We start from the raw sequence: 15,823 nt of genomic DNA on the forward strand, positions 1-15,823 counted from the left end.
GCCATTAGGAAAAAATACATTAAAATATAGTGGAAGATGGGTTTAGTATATGTAATGAGATAAACAGCCAGTATCCCTTGTTTGATGTAGTGGTTAAGTGTGCAGATTCTTATCTGGGAGAACCGGGTTTGATTCCCCATTCCTCCACTTGCAGCTGCTGGAATGGCCTTGGGTCAACCATAGCTCTGGCAGAGGTTGTCCTTGAAAGGGCAGCTGCTGTGAGAGCCCTCTCAGCCCCACCCACCTCACAGGGTGTCTGTTGTGGGGGAGGAAGGGAAAGAAGATTGTGAGCCACTCTGAGACTCTTCCGAGTGGCGGGCGGGATATAAATCCAATATCTTCTCCTTCTTCTTCTTGATAAGGAAAAACTTCTGGGAAAGAAATGCCCTCATTTTGACCCAGGTTTACTAGCAATAGAATAATTAACAGGCATTCTCACATTCTGACATGTTACTGTTTTATGGTTTCCCACGCTAATGCAACCCAGATCAGGTTTTCTGAATTTGTTAATTTTACTATTCTGCTATTGGATTTTAACTTCGTACCACTTGGCATTCCAAACCCCACCAGCTATATGTGGCTCTGCTTACTGTACCTCATTCCTTGTCTGAAGAAGTGTGCATGCACACGAAAGCTTACGTTCTGAATAAAACTAAGTTCTGAATAAAACTAAGTTGCATCAGACATCCTTTTTGCTTTTAAAGGCAAGAGCATATTTTCATTTATTATTATAGGGGAATTTATTAATTATTCAGGGGTCCCTCTTCAGCACCAGTCATTTTCGACTCTGGAGTGAAGTTGCTTTCACAACGTTTTCACGGCAGACTTTTTACGGAGTGGTTTGCCATTGCCTTCCCCAGTCATCTACGCTTTCCCCCCAGCTAGCTGGGGACTCATTTTACCGACCTCGGAAGGATGGAAGACTGAGTCAACCTGGAGCCGGCTACCTGAACCCAGCTTCCATCGGGATCAAACTCAGGTTGTGAGCAGAGAGTTCAGACTGCAGCACTGCAGCTTTACCACACTGCGCCACGGGGCTCTTAGTGCTGGACCCTGGCGAATTCTCTACCCTCTCCGAACCCTGCCTTTCCCAAGTTCCATCCCCAAATCTCCAGGAATTTCCCAACCCAGAGGTGGCAACCCTGCAAGCTACAACATTTCCAGTGCTAACTCTTCCTCTTGACCTCTTTTCAGATCGTGGAGGGCCTGTACCTTGGAAACATCAGGGGTAAGTGTTTTGAAGCGGCTTCTTGTCTCTCTCTGAGAACACCTTGGCGACAGGCGCTCATGTTGGATTAGGACCCCTGGGTCTGTTCGCTTACTTCACTGTGGATCTCAGCAGCTGTCAGTTATCTTACAGCAGGGGTTGGGAATCTTTTTTCTGCCAAGGGCCATATGGAGATTTATAACATCATTTGCGGGCCATTAAAAATGATCAACTTAAAAAACAGTGCTCCACCGAGGGCGAATGATTCAGGCCAGAAAATTTAATGCAAATGATTGTTTTTCTATTTGAAGTCATGTGGGGAGAGCCTAATTTGGCGCACACACACACACACAGCCCGCCGCCCTAGGCAAATGCATACGTCCAGGGTTTTTTTTGTAGAAAAAGCCCAGCAGGAACTGAGTAGCATATTAGACCACATCCCCTAATATTAGCATATTAGGTCACACCATCTGGGATAATCAAGTGCAAACTGAACTGTGACAGTAACTTCTCCAGGCCCTGCAGCAATTCTGGCCGGCCGGCCAGGCCCCAGGGAGGCTGCCGCACAGTACATCTGGGCCCTGTGATCCCTGCCTGGCCCTGGGGAGGCTGCCGCACAGCACAGCTGAGACCCATGATCCTCGCTGGCCAGCCAGGCCCCAGGGAGGCTGCCACATGGCTCGGTTCAGCCCTAGGGTTGCCAATCCCCAGGTGGGGGCAGGGGATCCCCCGGTCTGGAGGCCCTCCCCCCGCTTCAGGGTTGTCAGAAAGCGGGGGGTGGGGAGGGAAATGTCTGATGGGAACTCATTATTCCCTATGGAGATTTATTCCCATAGAAAATCATAGAGAATTGACCCACGGGTATCTGGGGCTCTGGGGGAGGGCCGTTTTTTGGGGTAGAGGCACCAAATTTTCCGTATAGCATCTAGTGCCTCTCCCCAAAATACCCCCCAGGTTTCAAAAAGATTGGACCAGGGGGCCCAATTCTATGATCCCCAAAAGAAGGTGTCTCTATCTTTCATTATTTCCGATGGAAGGAAGGCATTGAAAAGGTGTGCCGTCCCTTTAAATGTGATGGCCAGAACTCCCTTTGGAGTTCAATTATGCTTGTCACAGCCTTGATCTTGGCTCCACCCCCAAAGTCTCCTGGCTCCACCCCCAAAGTCTCCTGGCTCCACCCCCCAAAGTCCCCAGATATTTCTTGAATTGGACGTGGCAACCCTATTCAGCCCAGCAATCCCCGAGGGCCACACCAAGTGACCTCGAGGGCCATATACAGCCCTTTGGGCAGAGGTTCCCCACCCCTGTCTTACAGGGTTGCTACAAGGATAAAATAGAGGAAGGGGGAAACAATGTGTACCCTGCTGTGGACGGGTCTGGTTAAAAACTCAGATGAAAGATAAACAAGGGAAAGACAAAATCAACCCAAAATACACCAACAACCAGGGCTTTTTTTGCAGCAGCAGAAGGTACTCCTAGTTTTGTGTAGTGGTTAAGTGTGCGGACTCTTACCTGGGAGAACCGGGTTTGATTCCCCACTCCTCCACTTGCACCTGCTGGAATGGCCTTGGGTCAGCCATAGCTCTGGCAGAGGTTGTCCTTGAAAGGGTGGCTGAAAGAGCCAGTTTGGTGTAGTGGTTAAGTGTGTGGACTCTTACCTGGGAGAACCGGGTTTGATTCCCCACTCCTCCACTTGCACCTGCTGGAATGGCCTTGGGTCAGCCAGAGCTCTCGCAAGAGTTGTGCTTGGAAGGGCAGCTTCGGGGAGAGCACTCTCAGCCCCACCCATCTCACAGGGTATGTGTTGTGGGGGAGGAAGAGAAAGGAAATTGTGAGCCGCTCTGAGACTCTGAGATTCGGAGCGGAGGGCAGGATAGAAATCCAATGTAGTCATCGTCGTCTTCTTTGCATATTAGGTCACACACCCCTGATATAGGGTTTGCAATCCCCAGGTGGGAGCAGGAGATCCCCCGGTTTGGAGACCCTCCCCCCGCTTCAGGGTCGTCAGAAAGCGGCGGGAGGGGAGGGAAATGTCTGCTGGGAACTTCGTTATTCTCTATGGAGATTTATTCCCATAGAAAATAATGAATTGATCTGCGGGTATCTGGGGCTCTGGAGGGGCTGTTTTTTGAGGTAGAGGCACCAAATTTTCAGTACAGCATCTAGTGCCTCTCCCCAAAATATCCCCCAAGTTTCAAAAAGATTGGACCAGGGGGTCCAATTCTATGAGTCCCAAAAGAAGGTGCCCCTACCCTTCATTATTTCCTATGGAAGGAAGGCATTGAAAAGGTGTGCTGTCCCTTTAAATGTGATGGCCAGAACTCCCTTTGCAGTTCAGTGATGCTTGTCACAGCCTTGATCTTGGCTCCACCCCAATGTCTCCTGGCTCCGCTCCTAAAGTCTCCTGGCTCCACCCCCAAAGTCCCCAGATATTTCTTAAATTGGACTTTGCAACCCTACCCTGATATGGCCTATCTCCTACAGGGCCTACTGTACATCAGGGGTGTGTGGCCTAATATGCAAAGGAGTTCGTGCTGCAACAAAAAGCCCTGCTGGCAACCTTAGCTGCAGACCAACATGGTTATGCTCTGAAACTAGGTTTTTTTTTTTTCTTGTCTGCTTATAGATTCTGAAGACAGGGAGAGCCTGGGGAAGCACCGGATCACCCACATCTTGTCTGTTCACAACAGTGCCAAGGCCCAGCTGGAGGTGAGTACGGAGGGGACAGGGAATCCTGAGCAGAATTACTATGATTTGATTTGATTTATTGGATTTATATCTCACCTTCCCTGCCAAATAGGATTGCCAATCCCCAGGTGGGGGGCAGGGGATCCCCCAGTTTGGAGGTCCTCCCCTGGCTTCAGGGTCGTCAGAAAGCGGGAGGAGGGGAGGGAAATGTCTGCTGGGAACTCTGTGAGCGTTTTCGCACTTATTTATTATTTATTTATTTATTCTATGACTTATATCCCGCCCTTCCCATAAAATGGCTCAGGGAGGCTCACAACAAACGATAAAACAATACACAAAGTGCAAAATTGTTACAGTTAAAAAGTCAAAACATTTAAAAACCTTAAAATCTTAACATTAAAACTATACCGTATATTTCACTAAAGTCTGATAAGCCACATTAATCTAGTCAGGCGTAGGCTAGCCGGAAGAGGCTTGTCTTACAGGCCCTGCGGAACTGAGTAAGATCCCGCAGGGCCCTCACCTCTTCCGGCAGCTGGTTCCACCATGTGGGGGCCATTGTAGAGAAGGCCCTGTCTCTGGTTGTCTTGAGACGGACTTCTTTGGGCCCGGGGATGGTGAGAAGGTTTTGCGTCCCAGACCTCAGTACTCTCTGGGGAACGTGTGGGGAGAGACGGTCCCTCAGGTAGGCAGGTCCCAGGCCATATAGGGCTTTAAAGGTAATGACCAGCACCTTGTACCGGACCCGGTATATTATTGGAAGCCAGTGCAGAGCCCGAAGACCCGGCCGAATGTGCCCCCACTTTGGGAGGCCCAATAACAGCCAGGCCGCGGCATTCTGCACCAGCTGCAATTTCCGGGTCCGGCACAGGGGCAGCCCCATGTAGAGGGCATTGCAGTAATCCAACCTCGAGGTGACCGTAGCATGGATCACTGTTGCTAGGTCGTCGCGGTCCAGGAAGGGGGCCAACTGCCTTGCCCGCCTAAGATGAAAAAACGCGGACTTGGCAGTGGCTGCTATCTGGGCCTCCATCTTTAGGGACGGCTCCAGTAGCACCCCCAGGCTTTTGACCCTGTCCGCCGCCATCAGCGGCGCACCGTCAAAAGCTGGTAGGGGGATTTCCCCCCCTGGACCACGACGGCCCAAACAAAGGACCTCTGTCTTCGCAGGATTCAGTCTTAGTCCACTCAGTCTGAGCCACTCAGCCACGGCCTGTAGTGCCCGGTCCAGGTTTTCTGGGGCGCAGACCGGTCGGCCGTCCATAAGTAGATAGAGCTGGGTGTCATCCGCATACTGGTGACACCCCAGCCCATACCTTCGGGCAATCTGGGCAAGAGGTCGCATATAGATGTTAAATAACATCGGGGAGAGAACCGCTCCCTGAGGCACTCCTTTTACTGGCGCGACCACCCTCTTCACACCGGAGGATCTGCGTGGATTTCGCACAAGAAGCGCCGGCGCACCCAAAAGAGCCGGCGACTTCCGTCGCAAAAGCCGCTCAAACGTTTTCCTGCTTCTTGGCGGTTTCCGTTTGAGCGGGTTTCGCGATGGAAGTTGCTGGCTCTTTTGGGTGCGCCGGCGCTTCTTGTGCGAAATCCGCGCAGATCCTCCGGTGTGAAGAGGGTGGTCGCGCCAGTAAAAGGTCAGTGCGAAAACGCTCTGTTATTCCCTGTGGAGATTTGTTCTCATAGAAAATCATGGAGAATTGATCCGCGGGTATCTGGGGCTCATTGAAACTTGGGGGGTATTTTGGGGAGAGGCACTAGATGCTATACTGAAAATTTGGTGCCTCTACCCCAAAAAACAGCCCCCCCCCCAGAGCTCCAGATACCCGTGGATCAATTCTCCATGAGCGTTTTCGCACTGACCTTTTACTGGCGCGACCACCCTCTTCACACCGGAGGATCTGCGCGGATTTCGCACAAGAAGCGCCGGCGCACCCAAAAGAGCCGGCGACTTCCGTCGCGAAACCCGCTCAAATGGAAACCGCCAAGAAGCAGGAAAACGTTTTGAGCGGCTTTTACGACAGAAGTCGCCGGCTCTTTTGGGTGCGCCGGCGCTTCTTGTGCGAAATCCGCGCAGATCCTCCGGTGTGAAGAGGGTGGTCGCGCCAGTAAAAGGTCAGTGCGAAAACGCTCCATGATTTTCTATGGGAATAAATCTCCATAGAGAATAATAGAGTTCCCAGCAGACATTTCCCTCCCCTCCCCCCGCTTTCTGACGACCCTGAAGCGGGGGGAGGGCCTCCAAACCGGGGGATCCCCTGCCCCCACCTGGGGATTGGAAACCCTATGTGCCATCCCTTTAAATGTGAGGGCCAGAACTCCCTTTGGAGTTCAGTTATGCTTGTCAGGACCTTGATCTTGGCTCCACCCCTAATGTCTCCTGGCTCCACCCCCAAAGTCCCCAGATATTTCTTGAATTGGACTTGGCAACCCTACCGCCGAAGCAGGCTCAGGGTGGCTCACAATACGTAGTAAAACACAATAAAAGCATTTCTATTAAGGACATCAAAATTAAACCATTTAAAATAATTTTGGTGCTAATTTCGACGCAGTGTAAAGCTTAGAGACGGTGTTCTGTCCGATGCCGTCCGATGCCAACTTACCCCTGGCTAATCTGGCCCACAATGAATCGAAAGTAGGGCTGCTGGATTACCTGCAAAGCTTTGGTCTTTTCCCTGCAAACAAGCACAGCTAGCGTGATGCCGGGGTTACAGCTATTGGGATGCTACAGGGGTGGCTAAACAGTGGCTCGGGAGCCGCACGTGGCTCATTCATGCATATTATGTGCCTCCCAGAGGCCAAGGAAGAACTTAAGGCAGGCTTGCTCTCAAATAAGCCTGCTTAGCATAGGGACTTCAGCCAGCCTCTGTGCACTGTAGGGTTGCCAATCCCCAGGTGGGGGCAGGGGCTCCCCCGGTTTGGAGACCCTCCCCCCGCTTCAGGGTCGTCAGAAAGCGGGGGGAGGGGAGGGAAATGTCTGCTGGGAACTCTATTATTCCTTATGGAGATTTATTCCCATAGGAAATCATGGAGAATTGATCTGCGGGTATCTGGGGGGGGGCTGTTTTTTGGGGTAGAAGCACCAAATTTTCAGTATAGCATCTAGTGCCTCTCTCCAAAATACCCCCCAGGTTTCAAAAATATTGGACCAAGGGGTCCAATTCTATGAGCCCTAAAAGCAGGTGCCCCTATCCTTCATGATTTCCTATGGAAGGAAGGCATTGAAAAGGTGTGCCTGTTGGAGCAAGAATCTACATAAACCCAGTCTGACAGCTACAGTATGACAGCTGGTGATCTAGCTGCCAGGCTAGGTCACAGTGACCTGATCAGCAGACCGGCTTGAGCCGGCAGAAGCCAAGTGATGCAATCTGCTGAGTCAGCACGGCCAGGATTGGCTGCTTGGACTATATATGATCTGTGTGTGCATCACACAGGTCTCTCCCTGTGAGATGGTGGTTAGGCGAAGCACTTTGTCCGTGGAGGTGATATTGTATAGACTGCACAAGAGAGCACTTGTTGTGTATATATGTTAATACACCTTTTGGCACTAGTTGCACGTGTCTGCCTGGTTTTCTTTCCTGAAGCCCTGTGTCGGGCAAGTCATCTCCCTCACTCTGCTACTCCCGCTCCGACAGGGTTATGGGCCCAGGGCGGTTTCGCTGCGCGGAGGAGAGAGTTGCGAGTTGAGCTGACTGTGAGTTTGGAAAGAGCCGGAGGCGAGGAACGCCGGCGAAGGACACAGAAGCACCACCGTTCTCTGTTTGAGAGCCAGAGGGACGTCGGCAGCCAGCTGTGAGGAGGAGTCGGCACGATGGCTCAGCAACAGCTTGGAGTAGCCGTGGAGAAGCTCACCTCAGCCAACTACGCGGTGTGGAGCCTGAGAATGCAACACTACCTCAAGCGTGAAGGGCAATGGCTGTTCGTGAGTAACCCCCCTGCTGACTTATCTCCTGCCGAGACTGTGTTATCGGATAAGGCACTGGCCAACATAGTGCTATCTATAGGAGATGACCAGCTGGTTTATGTGCGAGGGAAGGACACTCCCAAGGCTGCCTGGGACGCGTTGAGTGCGGTGCATGTTAGCACCACTGCTGGTTCCCTCATGGCCTTGACAAGGAGGATGTTCCGCACCGTTATGCCGGCTGGAGGGTGTGTGAAAGATCACATCAAACGGCTAACGGACTGTTTCGTTGAGCTGGAGGCAAGAGGCAAGACTGTAGCTCCAGACGACAGAGTGTACATTTTGCTGTCGTCGTTGCCACCTGAGTACACTCCCCTGATAACTTCTCTGGAGACGGTGGACGTAGCGACCCTGACCATGGAATACGTCTGTGCCCACCTGCTTGACTTCCAAGAGAGAATTGCGGCCGTGAGCTGTCCGGGGGTGTCGGCCGGGCAGCGTGCTGTTATCGGTGTGTCCGGGAAGACAGCCAAGAATGAGCCAGCTTTTGCTGCTGGCAGGCGTCCGAAGGTGGAGGAAGTGGAGCCGACTGCGTTTGCAGTCCGTCGCTGCTATGGATGCGGGTCGTCGCAGCACCTGCTCCGAGCTTGCCCTGAGAGGGAGAAGAGGCGGGGGCGTGTGCGGCGAGAGCGGAGGACCGCCAGCCCGTGTGAGGAAGCAACCCGGCTGGTCACGTCTGCAGTAGAGAGCACAGGGTCTGCTTGGATTTTAGACTCCGGGGCAACGAGCCATCTCTGCTGCGAGAAGGAGTTGTTGAAAAACATTGACAGTCCTGAGCATAAGTATGTGAGATTGGCTGATGGGACCACTGCCAATTCTGTTTGCTCAGGCAATGTGGAATTTCCTGCACTGAAATGTATGTTGCAAAATGTGTTGTATGTACCCTCACTGCAGTCTAACCTGTTGAGTGTTAGCACACTGTTTGACCAGGGATACCAGGTGAGATTTGAGAAAACCTGCTGCAAAATCCTGGGAGGTGGGGGAAAGTTGCTTGTGACAGGAAAGAGGGAAGGTAAACTGTATGTGGTCCAGAGTGATTGTGCCCAGGTGGCTCAGGTGTCGAATGAGCCTGTGCACAATAATTGTATACATTTGCTCCATAGGAGACTTGGGCACTGCGGATTTAGGGCGTTAAAGAAAACCCTGGAGCTTGTGCCTAGTTTGAAAGTAAATCCTTGCAAATGTTACTTGGATTGCCAGGTCTGCAAGGAGACCAAAAGCAAGGCGTGTGCTGTTGCTAAAGAAAGCTCAAGGGAAAGCACACGAGCCCTGGAACTAGTCCATTTAGACGTTATTGGCCCATTGCCAAAGAGTCTGTCGGGGAGGAGATACTGCTTGGTGGCCACCGACGACCACACGAGGTACGCGTGGGTTTTCACCATGGTGCATAAGTCTGAGGTGTATAAGACATTCACCAAGTGGGTCAAAACAGTGGAGAGACAATTAGGGGTTAATCTCCTAGCTGTACAAACCGACAGAGGGGGGGAATTCTTATCTAACCAGATGAAACGTTGGCTGGAGAACAAGGGCATCGCCCACCGTCTGACGAACCCGGCAACGCCCCGAGAAAATGGGCATGGGGCTGTATTGCAGAATGTGATGTATTGCATGTTAGAGGATGCACAACTGCCAATGACCTATTGGGCAGAAACCATACATGCAGCTGTTTTTTTGCAAAATAGGGTTTGGTGTAATACTGTGAAAAATGTGCCTTACAGGTTACTGTTGAACAAGACCCCAGATTTGAGTTCTTTAAAAGTCTTTGGGTCACGGGCTCGGGTTGGCATCCACTCCACGAGTAGCGGGGAGGGGGATGTCCGGGCAGAGAGCCTAATTTTTCTGGGCTACAAGCCAAGGGCCAGGTGTTATCGTTTCTGCAATAGCAAAAGCAAGATAACACTTAGTAAGAGTGCCCAGTTCAATGAAGAAAGCAGCTGGCCAAGGTTGCACTCCTTGCAGAAACAATTTGTCCTGCTGCCAAGTAGCGATAACGATGTTGGAGCGCAGCCCAGAACTCCAGCCCAGGAGGTGGCACCCAGTGGGGCTGGAGAAGGTGAGCCGAATGCTGGCACAGAGCCTGACGAGCAGAATCAGGAGGCAGAGCCTCAAATGCAGGAACTGGAGGTAAAGTGTGAGAGTCAGGAGGTTCAACACCCAATTACAGGGGCAGAGCAACCAGCCCAGGAGGTGGGAACAGAGCAACCCGAAGAAGACAAAGCTGGTCCAAGCACAGGGCCACGGGTGTCTGCCAGGTCCACCAAAGGCCAACGTCCCGCTAGGTACAAGTGTCCCTATGTCACTCTGACTGTCAATCCAGACCCACCCGGATTCGAGGAAATGTTAAAAGAAAAGGCTAAGAAATGGAAAGCCTGGGTGGCAGAGTGCGAGGCAAGGGAGAAGGAGGCTGAAGCCAAGCGTCTGAAAGAGCTGGCTGAACAGGAACACGATGATGTGTTTTACAATCATGATGAGTTCCTGAACGAATTCCGGAAAGGGTTCCGAGCTACGTAAATATGAACTGTAATGTTGCTGGTGGACATGTATGTAAACTGTGTAAAGTGGTTTGGTGCACTGGGTTTAAATAGATTAGGAGGTGTGTTGGAGCAAGAATCTACATAAACCCAGTCTGACAGCTACAGTATGACAGCTGGTGATCTAGCTGCCAGGCTAGGTCACAGTGACCTGATCAGCAGACCGGCTTGAGCCGGCAGAAGCCAAGTGATGCAATCTGCTGAGTCAGCACGGCCAGGATTGGCTGCTTGGACTATATATGATCTGTGTGTGCATCACACAGGTCTCTCCCTGTGAGATGGTGGTTAGGCGAAGCACTTTGTCCGTGGAGGTGATATTGTATAGACTGCACAAGAGAGCACTTGTTGTGTATATATGTTAATACACCTTTTGGCACTAGTTGCACGTGTCTGCCTGGTTTTCTTTCCTGAAGCCCTGTGTCGGGCAAGTCATCTCCCTCACTCTGCTACTCCCGCTCCGACAGTGCCGTCCCTTTAAATGTGATGGCCAGAACTCCCTTTGGAGTTCAATTATGCTTGTCACAGCCTTGAACTTGGCTCCACCCCTAATGCCTCCCGGCTCCACCCCCGAAGTCTCCTGGCTCCACCCCCAAAGTCCCCAGATATTTCTTGAATTGGACTTGGCAACCCTAGTGCGCTGACCCATAGGTAGGCAATTATTTCCGCCATGTGAGAAGTGGGGAAGGTGGAGGAAATAGGCAGACCTGCAAGCTCTCTTTCTCCACCCCAGAGGTTGCCCAGAGATCTAGAGCAGGGAAAGAGAGTGCAAGAGCTGAGGGAGTCACTAGAAGGAAGGATGTAATTAAAGAGGGAGGGTCAGGGTTCCCACTTAGTTTTATATCTCTCGTAGGAACTATATTTACTAACCCTGGTGTCAAGGCAAAGAGAGATGTATATGGTGGTCAGTGATCTATATTGTACATGTGTGTTTCCTTCTTTCACTGGTGCAAAAAAACCCCCAAACAATTCCCTAACCTTTCCCCATGCTGGCTTTATGGGGACTGTTATTTCCAGCTTTTGTTTTTAAAAAAAAGTCTCCTAGCATGGTCATGTTGTAAAGTGCATACATATCTACTTCATCTTTCTGTGCAAAGAAAGTATTAAGAGTTTTAATAAAGATGTGTGTTTGTAATATTTGTTCATGTTCCGCAGCTCTCAAACATCTGATGCTTATTCTATGTGGCTTACGTGTTAAGCAAGTATGGCCACCCCTGGGCTAGTATCTGGGAGACCCGGGTTCCAATCCTCATTCGTGCCGTGGAAGCTTGCTGGGTGACCTTGGGCCAGTTTCAGCCTCTCAGCCTAACCTACCTCACAGAGTTGTTGTGAAGATAAAGTGGAGGATAAGGAGAACGATGCAAGCCACTTTGGGTCCCCCCTGGGGGAGGGAGACAGGGTGAAAAATAATCAAATAAATAAAAATAAAGTCATTTGTAGAAATCAGCAGGTGATAGAAATCCATGTAAGCCAGGGGTGGCCAAACGTAAGAGCCGCATAGAATAAACGTCAGATGTTTGAGAGAAGGGAGGAAGGGAAAAGAAGAAGAATTGCAGATTTATACCCCGCTCTTCTCTCTGAATCAGAGACTCAAAGTGGCTTACAATCGCCTGTACCTTCCTCCCTGACAACAGACACCCTGTGAGGTGGGTGGGGCTGAGAGAGCTCTCCCAGAAGCTGCCCTTTCAAGGACAACCTCTGCAAGACTTATGGCTGACCCAAGGCCATGCCAGCAGGTGCAAGTGGAGGAGTGGGGGATCAAACCTGGTTCTCCCAGAGAAGAGTCCGCGCACTTAATCACTACACCAAACTGGCTCTCGGAAGGAAGGAAGGAAGGAAGGAAGGAAGGAAGGAAGGAAGGAAGGAAGGAAGGAAGGAAGGAAGGGAGGGAGGGAGGGAGGGAGGGAGGGAGGGAGGGAGGGAGGGAGGGAGGAAGGAAGGAAGGAAGGAAGGAAGGAAGGAAGGAAGGAAGGAAGGAAGGAAGGAAGGAAGGAAGGAAGGAAGGAAGGAAGGAAGGAAGGAAGGAAGGAAGGAAGGAAGGAAGGAAGGAAGGAAGGAAAATAGATGGGGGATGGAGGGAGAGATGGGAAGACAACAACTTTAAATGTATTCTCCAAGCTGCTGGCCAATGGGGCAGTGGGGGCTTTGAGAGCCACACAATATGTGTGAAAGAGCCCCGTGTGGCTCCTGAGCCACAGTTTGGCCACCCCCGACGTAAGCCCTTTGGGCTTGGGAGTAACTCTGTACAGGGTAGCACTAGGAGGCTGCTAAAAGTAGCAACTGGGGGTAAAAGGTGCAGTATTTCAGCAATTCAGGGGCAAGCCATCCTGTCCCCCAGCCTCCAATTGCAACCTTATTCATTCGGGGTTAAGAAATGTTTGACGTTCACTCACAGAGAGACCAAGTGGGCAGCTGGTTGGTCTGAAGCAGTGGAACAAAGCAGGAGTCAAGTGGCACCTTTAAGACCAACAAAGTTTTATTCAGAATGGAAGCTTTCGTGTGCTCCGAGCACATGAGGAATCAGGTACAGCGAGCAGAGCTACACAGAGCTGGTCGGCAGTGGCTTAGAATGCAAAACGGGACAAATTTAAAATCCAATGACGGAATAGTAAAACTGGCAAACTGAGCAAACCTCACGCTCATGCTACCCGGATCAAAGGTTTGCTCCATGTGTTGATTTCACTATTCCGTCATTGGATTTTAAATTTGTCCCATTTTGCATTCCAAACCGCTGCTGACCGGCTCTACGTAGCTCTGCTCACCGTACCTGATTCCCCCGTCTGATGAAACCTGCTTGGAGCACACGAAAGCTGACATTCTGAATAAAACCTCGTTGGGCTTAATGGTGCCACTTGACTCCTACTTGTGTCACAAAGAGACCGTAAACCATCGCAGACACTGGAGGGCAGTATAACTCCAAAAAACGCCTCTGAAGAAGCATGCAGATGTCCTTGAATAAAACTTCCTTGGTCTGCAAGGTGTCCCCGGACTCCCAACTTTGTGCTGATGCTTCAGACTAACATGGCTTCCATCAGGGCTCTTTTGGGCAGAAAAAGCCCAGCAGGAATTCATTTGCATATTAGGCCACACACCCTGACGCCAAGCCAGCCAGAAGAAGAAGAGGAAGATATTGGATTTATATCCCGCCCTCCACTCCGAAGAGTCTCAGAGCGGCTCACAATCTCCTTTCCCTTCCTCCCCCACAGCAGACACCCTGTGAGGTCGATGAAGATATTGGATATCCCGCCCTCCACTCCGAAGAGTCTCAGAGCGGCTCACAATCTCCTTTCGCTTCCTCCCCCACAACAGACACCCTGTGAGGTAGATGAAGATATTGGATTTATATCCCGCCCTCCACTCCGAAGAGTCTCAGAGCGGCTCACAATCTCCTTTCGCTTCCTCCCCCACAACCGACACCCTGTGAGGTAGATGAAGATATTGGATTTATATCCCGCCCTCCACTCTGAAGAGTCTCAGAGCGGCTCACAATCTTCTTTCCCTTCCTCCCCCACAACAGACACCCTGTGAGGTAGATGAAGATATTGGATTTATATTCCGCCCTCCACTCCAAAGAGTCTCAGAGCGGCTCACAATCTCCTTTCCCTTCCTCCCCCACAACAGACCCCCTGTGAGGTAGATGAAGATATTGGATTTATATCCCGCCCTCCACTCCGAAGAGTCTCAGAGTGGCTCACAATCTCCTTTCCCTTCCTCCCCCACAACAGACCCCCTGTGAGGTAGATGATGATATTGGATTTATATCCTGCCCTCCACTCCGAAGAGTCTCAGAGCGGCTCACAATCTCCTTTCCCTTCCTCCCCCACAACAGACCCCCTGTGAGGTAGATGAAGCTATTGGATTTATATCCCGCCCTCCACTCCAAAGAGTCTCAGAGCGGCTCACAATCTCCTTTCCCTTCCTCCCTCACAACAGACACCCTGTGAGGTAGGTGGGGCTGAGAGGGCTGTCACAGCAGCTGCCCTTTCAAGGACAACTTCTACAAGAGCGATGGCTGACCCAAGGCCATTCCAGCAGGTGCAAGTGGAGGAGTGGGGAATCAAACCCGGTTCTCCCAGATAAGAGTCCGCACACTTAACCACTACACCAAACTGGCTCAAAGTAAAAAAGCCCCGGCTACCCCAAATGAATCTTAAAAACTTGCGTCATAGAATCGTATAGTAGGAAGGGACTGCCAGGGCAGGACTCATTTTGGGCAGGAGCTCACAAGAGTGGAGCTCCGGAAGCTCTACATTTTATTGTGCTCTTTCTTTGACGCAGAGTGTTAAAGCTGCAGTCCTGCAGTCCTAAGCTCTGCTCACCACCTGAGTTCGATCCCCGGTGGAAGCTGGATTTTCAGGTATCCGGCTCGAGGTTGACTCAGCCTTCCATCCTTCCGAGGTCGGTCAAATGAGTACCCAGCTTGCTGGGGCGGTGTGGGGGGGGGAGTGTAGATGACTGGGGAAGACAATGGCAAACTGCCCTGTAAAAAAGTCTGCCGTGAAAACGTTGTGAAAGCAACGTCACCCCAGAGTTGGAAACGACCGGTGCTTGCACAGGGGACCTTTCCTTTCTTCTTTCTCTTCCCCCTTCCCCCCCCCCCCAAAAAAAATACTTGCTTCTGGGCTCCACCGTTCAACCCCCCGCTGTGAGAATTTTGCTGAACTTGAAGATCTGACAAACTTGCTAATATTTCCCCCACACACACAAAAAAATGGGAAAATAACTATAACTTATCAAGCAGACAGATGGAAATCTTCATCATGCCACTGTGGCCACGTAGGAGAAAGGAATTTGAAAACTGTGAAGCTTTTATGATGACAGTTCTAATTCATGAAGCATTTGAAGTTAGATGCTGAGCTGATATAATTTAGTCCACCTTCCATCATCATCATCATCATCATCATCATCATCATCATCATCATCATCATCATCATCATCATCATCATTTTATTTATATCCCGCCCTCCCCCGCCGAAGCAGGCTCAGGGCGGTGATGTCAGGGGTGTGCGGCATATGAACATACGAAGCCGCCTTCTACTGAATCAGACCCTCTTTGGTCCATCAAAGTCAGTATTGTCTACTCAGACTGGCAGCGGCTCTCCAGGGACTCAAGCTGAGGTTTTGAACCTGGGACCTTCTGCTTACCAAGCAGATGCTCTGTCACTGAGCCACCGTCCCTCCCCAAAGTTCTAGGTCTTAAACATATGAATCTGCCTTATACTGACTCGGACCCTCGGTCCATCAAAGTATTGTCTACTCAGACTGGCAGAGGCTCTCCAGGGTCTCAAGCTGAGGTTTTTCACACCTACTTGCCTGGACCCTTTTTAGTTGGAGATGCCGGGGATTGAACCTGGGACCTTCTGCTTACCAAGCAGATGCTCTCCACTGAGCCACCATCCCTCCCCAAAGAATGGATCATACAAACACATGAAA

General features: G+C 51.0%; 1 protein-coding gene across 1 annotated transcript in view; it reads left to right on the plus strand.

Moving 5' to 3' along the window:
* Nucleotides 1-15,823, plus strand: part of LOC132582634 (dual specificity protein phosphatase 22-A-like) — a 57,364-nt gene that overhangs the window by 10,933 nt on the left and 30,608 nt on the right. The window contains exons 2-3 of the mRNA XM_060254299.1: nucleotides 1,195-1,228; nucleotides 3,834-3,916. Of these exons, the coding sequence (XP_060110282.1) occupies nucleotides 1,195-1,228; nucleotides 3,834-3,916 (117 nt within the window). The remainder of the gene's footprint in view (nucleotides 1-1,194; nucleotides 1,229-3,833; nucleotides 3,917-15,823) is intronic.

Source organism: Heteronotia binoei, chromosome 14 (assembly GCF_032191835.1).
Source record: "Heteronotia binoei isolate CCM8104 ecotype False Entrance Well chromosome 14, APGP_CSIRO_Hbin_v1, whole genome shotgun sequence".
NCBI lineage: Eukaryota > Metazoa > Chordata > Lepidosauria > Squamata > Gekkonidae > Heteronotia > Heteronotia binoei.